At 43.0% G+C, this 7,414-nt stretch overlaps 1 protein-coding gene and 1 pseudogene across 1 annotated transcript; both read right to left on the reverse strand.

Annotated features, from left to right (window-relative positions):
- Positions 1 to 218: 218 nt before the first annotated feature.
- Positions 219 to 4,457, reverse strand: LOC146327309 (uncharacterized). The gene is made up of 2 exons (XM_084719837.1): positions 3,671 to 4,457; positions 219 to 1,115 (listed from the first exon to the last, which is right to left on the reverse strand). The coding sequence occupies exon 1, from the start codon at positions 4,389 to 4,391 to the stop codon at positions 3,744 to 3,746; it is 648 nt and encodes a 215-aa protein (XP_084575963.1). The 5' UTR covers positions 4,392 to 4,457; the 3' UTR covers positions 219 to 1,115; positions 3,671 to 3,743.
- Positions 813 to 3,079, reverse strand: LOC146327310 (uncharacterized; annotated as a pseudogene).
- Positions 4,458 to 7,414: the final 2,957 nt, after the last annotated feature.

Genomic DNA, 7,414 nt, shown 5'->3' on the forward strand with positions numbered 1-7,414 from the left:
TACAATTACACAGAAAATTTGTATTTTATACAACACATGGTGTTTGTTGTCAAAGTTAAGAACCAATCAGAGCCTGTCAGCTTGTCGATCAGGTGACAGCCAGGCGTTTGCAGTCGGTGGAGAGCAGCTGTGACGCCTGGCTCTACAAACTGTGGCCGCCTCAATCTTGTGAGGTGTTGTGGAAATTTTCCCCTACTGGTGAATAATGAAATAGAGACTTCTGCCGGCCGACAAGGTTTTATTTTCTTTGCAAAGAAGGTCAATCAGCACACCAGCGGTCAGAGTGGAGAAAAGACCCAGAACATGGGGAGACCTGAACATTTATGCCTGAAGAACGCCCCCCTAAGGTGTGTTTCACACCCTTCTGTCTGCCGCGGGTGTCGGCATCCTGCTCAGGGGTGTTTTCACACTCCTTCGTCAGGTACCGGCACCAACTCCCTAGGGTGTGTCTCACATAAGGAGCATCCTGCAGGCCTTTGTGTCCAGATGTTCCCATTGTTAAGAGGTCAAGACCTGATATTTTGAAACACAAAGGACTTGGTATCTTGGTGCACTCAGTGGGAGGTTGGGAAATCTCAAGCAGCTTCAGCACCAAGAAACAAGAACTTGAAATTGCCATTACAATTCCTCCCTTTTGATTATTCATTAATCACTATACAAAAAGAGAAAGGAAAAAAAAACAAAAAACAAAAAACAACAAAAATCAACAACAAATTTCGGAGTCTGAGCTAGGGTAATGATGGGGATCAGAATCGGGTGGTGCATGGTGTAGTTTGGTGGGAAAAGGTTTTTGTGTTGTCAGTCCTGCACGTCTATTTGGTGTCTGTTGAATTCATGGAGTTATTCCTCATGCCGTCCTCGCGTTGTCCGTCCTCACGTCGACAGCTGAGTTCCTCCGTTGGCTCAGGGACCTTCCTGCAGTGGTTGGTGTGACTCCATGTTGTCCTCTCAGCGATCTTCACAGCGGTATGTGTTGTCAGGAGCACCTGGAATGGACCTCGCCAGCGTTTTGGGTGCCAGTGTTTCCTTCTCAGGTCCTTTATCACCACCCAGTCGCCAGGTTGGAAATCATGGATTGATGTGGAAGCTGGTAGTGGAAGGGCTGATTTCACCTGCTGAGAGATTTGAGAGAGAGTGGAAGATAAGTTTTTTGCAATATTGTAACATGTCATCCTCACATAGGCCAGTGGAGGGGAGTGGCCTGGTTACAGGCTCCACTCCTAGGGATGGAGGTCTGTCAAAAAGAATTTCAAGGGGAACAAAGCCGATTTTGATTTCAGAGTGCCATTTTCTCATTCGACAGCACCTCCACTGGCAGGGTGGTATGCACAATGTTGTCTGAGGTCAATAGCAAGAAATTCACGGATTTGGGTTATTGCAGTTCTATGAAATCCATCACCAAATGTTTGAATGGTCTGTCTGGTGGTGGTTGAGTGGCGTGTGTGATTGTTTTGGTTTTACCTGCGTAGTGTGAATGGTCTGTCTGGTGGTGGTTGAGCGGCGTGTGTGATTGTTTTGGTTTTACCTGCGTAGTGTGTTCCACAAACCATACATGATTGACAAATCATGGTGAACCTGTGTTGAGTTATGGCGTCCCACATCCCCCCTTTTGACACATGGTCCAACCCATGTGTCAATTTTGCAAAGAAGGGTAAAAAATGGTTTGTTATTGGGTCCCCGCCACACTGCTTCTTTTGTGTAGCACCGCAGTGTCTCCACAACTTCTTCTCCTGTGGTGTGGCAAAGGACTGTACTGCTGTATGGGATCTGGGAATAGAGACTCTGACAATGTTATCAGTTCTGCCGCTTGTGCAGAATAGAGGGAGGAAAGTGAACCTGAGACAAGATTGCAGGTTTCATGATTAGTGATTAGTGATTAGCAAATCCAACTCTGTTGTGACCAGTTTGTGGGTCACATGAAGCAGATCCATCTACAAAAACAACCAAATCAGAGTTAGTTAGTGGAGTTTCTTGTAGATCTGGTCTTGGGGAGCAAACCTGTTTGAAGGACAACAACACAGTTTATATTCTTGTCCATCATCTGGTGTGGGAAAGAGAGTGGCAGGGTTTAAAACATTGCATCTTTTGATAGGGATGTTAGGCATTTCTAGAAGTACAGTGTTGTATCTCAGCCATCGTGCTGTGAAGAGATGAGAAGTTTTTTGTTCAAGAAAAATCATGGACACAGCATGTGGAACCAGGAGAGTTACATCAGAGTAGCCCACAGTGTCTCTGGAGGCTATAACTGCCTTTTCAGCAGCAGTCACAACTCTGAGATATCTTGGATTTGGAACATTTGGTGCTCTTGGTTGGACTGCTGCATTTACTGTTTGTAAGTCCTGAACAAAACACCATTCTGTTGGTTGATTCTTATCCCTGATTTTCTTGACAGGGAACAAAGGTGTACGCACTGGAGAGTCGTCACAGGGAACAATTACTCCTGCTGCTTTAAGAGACTCAAAGACTGGTGCCATCGATGGCTTCTTGTTTGAGCGGATATTTAGCCTTGCAAGGTCTAAATTCAGATTTTGAAGTGATGACAACAGGTTTACAGTCTTTGATGAGGACAACATCATACTTACTGACAGCCCACAGTGTCTTAGGGAGCTCCTGTAGGGCTGCATTAGCTGTAACTTGTTTTTCAGACAAAAAAAAGAAAAAAAAATGTAGAAGTGCTTTTAGGTACCAGCTGGATTGTTTGTTTTTTGTTTTTTTTTGAGTGTGCACAACAGATGTTAAACGTTTAGAGCAGCACTGCAGTGTTGGTGAAAATAAAATAGATCGATCAGATGTTTCTTGCCAATCGGCTGCGCGCTGACATGATTTCATAAATGGGCCCAAATTTTCCCAGTTATCTCATGTGTGTTTTGCAAGTGTGATGAGTGGGACCTGAATGGTCCATGGTGTATATTTAACCTTGAGTTGGTGTGGGAGAGACTGATATAACACATTTGTGTTGTGTCCCATAAATGTGTGTCAATGTGAGTTTGTCAAATCTCTCCCTCAACCAACATTTCTCATATGGCTCATCAGGTCCTGGTGACACATAAGAGTTGCAATGCAGGTTCTCTGGTGTCATGAAATCTGTTGTAGCTGTTAAGACTGTGTTTCTAGCTCCTGTAATAAGCTCAGAAGAGGCTGTTGTTGATTGCAATTTCCATTGATATGCATACTTTAGGTTTTGGGTGTGGTAGACAAAAGAGTGCAAGAAATTTGGTTCTAGATCAGATGGTCTGTGAACTTTGACACCTTCTGAGGTTGAGATCAGACAAAGACCTGATTTGCACATTAAGTCTCTGTCCATCAGGTTAATGGGGCAGACTTCAGAGAGCACGAATGCATGTTCGAAGCTTGTATTTGAGACATCTGCACATTTGAGTGGGATAGTAATGTTCTCTCTAAATTGTCTGACCTGATGAACCAACAGAGTACACACAATCTCCACTTAATTTTGTGAATTCTAAAGCTTTTATCACAGAATGTGTGGCTTCTGAGTTAACTAAGAATACAACAGTTTGTTCTGCGATGGTCAATGTATGTTCTGGAAACTTCTTGAAGTTATCAGATGTGTACTGAACATATGTTAGAGCAGTTGCATATCTATTGTCTGAACTCTCAGTAGGTTGTGTAATAAGCTGCTCAGTATGTTTGTGTGGGTGTGGTGCAGTACCTTCTTCCAATTTCACAAGTTGGTTTGGCTTTTCAGCAGGAGTCCATCCCTCTCCGACAACCCTCAGCCATTTTCAGTCCAACTTGTCTGCTGAGGTTAATGAGGTATTCCTGGGACAATCACGTTTCCAATGTCCACGTTGGCCACACAGGAAACAGACATCATTTGGAGGTTTTCTTTCCCAGTTTCTGTATCGGCTACGTCCTTTCCTTCTATGTTCATGATCTGATTGTTCATGTTCTCGGATTGTGTTGTACATGGTTATTGCTGCCATGTGAAGTTCTTTCTGTGTTGTCTCTTCTTTTTTCTTTTTCTTGGAGAGTATTTGGTCATGGGCATGTATGGCATGTCTGCGAAGTTCAGACAGACGTGCATCATTCCAACCAATGCAGGAGCTTTTAACAGCTGAGGCAATGTCTGGTTTTAATCCACTTAGGAAGCAGTTGCAGAGATTAATTTCCCACACATCTGGAGTATTTTTAGGCTCATCAGCTGGTTGAAGACCGCTGTAGGTGTTGAATACCTCTGTCAGGCGGGTGAGATATTCGTCAGGGTTTTCATCATCCTTTTGTCTGCAGCCGGTGATTTTCTCCATGTTAACTTTTACAGGGAAAGCTGATGTTGTGGGGTTGGGTAAATGTTGTGAGGCTGCTGTGATGTCAGCAGAAGTCCATGGGCGGAAAACTAAGGTTGCACATTCTGGTCCAGACACTTCAACCATGGGTATGTTGAAGGCTGCATTTTGATTGGGATGACGCAGTCTATGTGCAATTGGAGAAGGGGGGCTGGTTGTTCTGTGATGGAGCAGGCACTTCAGGATGAGCTGTTTCTGGATTTTTTTGTTGTGGCATCGTGGAGTCTGCTTCTCTTCTCTGGTTGGGTGTTGCAGGGTTGCATGGTGGTGGAGCTGAAGGATGAAAAGGTGGGTTGCCGTCGAGGTCTGGATCCAACTTCAAAGCTGCCAACTGTGGAGACAAAGAAGAAGAGATCTGCGAGTCTGGTGTTCTTTGTGTGTGTGAATTTAGGTTTTCATTGGTTTCAACTTTTTTGCATGAAAAGGGTAATTGTTTCTGCATTTTTTTCCTATTTCGTGTCTCTGCTTCTTCTTTCCACATCTGAAAACATTCTTTTTGACCTTCCATGATTCCTAATTTTTTAACAGAAATTTTCTTTTTCCTTCTCATTTCTTGTTCTTTTCTCTTCAGTTTTTCTTCTAATATTGATATGTTTTTTAAACTGAGGGATCCCCCTAATGGGAATCCAAACTCAGTTGCCCAGACATTTAAATATTTTAGACTTTTGTCCCCATATTTCCTTCTCATGACATCCACAATCGGTCCCTCTGGAGGTCCAACCTCAACAGAATTCTTACTCCCCATTCCAAATGGAGGTTGTGCACAACTATTACAATACAGACGTCCCTGCAAGGACCACTTCGTTTATGCTACAAGTGATTAAAAGCAGAACATTTCGTTTGAGCTACAAATGATAAAAGCTGAACATTTCGTTTAAGCTACAAATGATAAAAGCTGAACATTTCGTTTGAGCTACAAATGATAAAAGCTGAACATTTCGTTTGAGCTACAAATGATAAAAGCTGAACATTTCGTTTAAGCTACAAATGATAAAAGCTGAACGATTGTGGATTTCATGAGAAATGGAATTGTTACGTCAAATTAAAACCTAATTTTAAAGAAAACAAATTTAAATGTCAGTATTTCAAATTAAAATCTAATTTTTTAAAGAAAAAGAATTTAAATATCAATATTTCAAATTAAAACCTAAAGAAAAAGAGTTTAAATGTCAATATTTCAGTGCTCACCAGATGAATCTCGCTGAATTGCGTTCGTGGAATCCCAGCGGCAACGATCTGGGGCGTCTGCGGTCAGTCCTCCCTTCTCAGAAGAGGATTTGAGGTTGGAGGCTAGAAATCATTTTTCTTCCAGGATGGCCTGTCACTGTCCGCGCTCCGTCCCAGACGATCGCTCGAGGGATCCCACTTCTGACACCAAATTGTTGTGGAAATTTTCCCCTACTGGTGAATAATGAAATAGAGACTTCTGCCGGCCGACAAGGTTTTATTTTCTTTGCAAAGAAGGTCAATCAGCACACCAGCGGTCAGAGTGGAGAAAAGACCCAAAACATGGGGAGACCTGAACATTTATGCCTGAAGAACGCCCCCCTAAGGTGTGTTTCACACCCTTCTGTCTGCCGCGGGTGTCGGCATCCTGCTCAGGGGTGTTTTCACACTCCTTCGTCAGGTACCGGCACCAACTCCCTAGGGTGTGTCTCACATAAGGAGCATCCTGCAGGCCTTTGTGTCCAGATGTTCCCATTGTTAAGAGGTCAAGACATGATCATTTGAAACACAAAGGACTTGGTATCTTGGTGCACTCAGTGGGAGGTTGGGAAATCTCAAGCAGCTTCAGCACCAAGAAACAAGAACTTGAAATTGCCATTACAGAGGTTATTGTTGCCCACGTGTGCATGACGTCAGAGCAAGTCAGGATCAAGTCAGACACAAATATAACTGGCATGCATTGTGCGCTGACCGCCACTGATTGATTCTGCGCAGGCCTGGCTCATCTCGAACGCACCTAATTTCCCTTTACCTGGATGGAAAATCCCCAACCACTCCTACCTGCCTTCCTATTCCTGGATGGGTGGAGTCCAGAGGCTATAAAGCAGCCAGGCCACAGGTGGCCCTCCCTTTTCCTCTGGAGAACAAAGGAGCATGTGGATGCCTCAGCCTTTTGTCAAAATGTTTGAACTGAGTACATGACATGTGAGTTACTTTGATTTGAATGCATTTAAATGACTTTAGTTGATTACAGTTCAGTTTTCAGTGATGATTAGTTCACTGTGATGTGTATTTCTTGATTCTTAGATTTATTGTATCTTTTTGGATTATTAATTGTGTTAAGGAGGAATTATGTCTAGTTTAATATTCTTTACTCCTTTCCCTTCTGTTGTCAGATGAAACCAGCTCAAACAACCTTATAATAAAAGATTCAAGCGGAACCTCCCGTATGTGCTCATCTGTCCTCACCGACACCGTTGAGTTGAATTGAATCCTTAAACCAGACAATCCTAAGCCTTAAATATTATTCACAATTAAGCGTGACCATCCTTGCACCAGACATAAACTATTTATCAGAATTTTATTCATGCACATTGCCAGTTAACTGTTGCCTAGAGGTTATTATGCAGCCACCTGCTATTAGTAAGGGCGGTGGTCCTGTGAGACGGCAGCCCTTCTCACCAAGCATGTTGGCCCAGGTTACCCCGGATGTTTTTTATCAGCAAAGTCAGCCGGTTGACCACCATTTTGGTGTGGCACAGTGTTTTGACATAGGAAATGGAAATAATGTTGAATTACAGGCTGTGACAGAATAAAATTGTATATAAACACTTGACTGGAGCATCATGTGACTATATTCAGCACAGTTGTAGACAATGAGGAACGGCTTCAAAGAGCTCTTAACACACAGGAGTTTTGGACAGTGTTAAACATTGATTAATAAACTGCTCTATTTTAGCAGCTTTCTGGGTGTTGTCTTACAGTTTGACTAGTCTAAATTTGATTTGCATTTAATCAACAAGGAGATTACCCACCAGGAACATCCATTCCCTTTACTATGACGTAGCTGAACCCCTTAGATTCCCTCATGCAGCCGCTTCTGTTGGTTTGGGGGGATTCTTCAATAATGAGTAGCAGATATCTGGCAAACTGAAATTCAGTCC

This window comes from Lutjanus erythropterus, chromosome 5, assembly GCF_056507025.1.
Source record: "Lutjanus erythropterus isolate fLutEry1 chromosome 5, fLutEry1.hap2, whole genome shotgun sequence".
NCBI lineage: Eukaryota > Metazoa > Chordata > Actinopteri > Lutjaniformes > Lutjanidae > Lutjanus > Lutjanus erythropterus.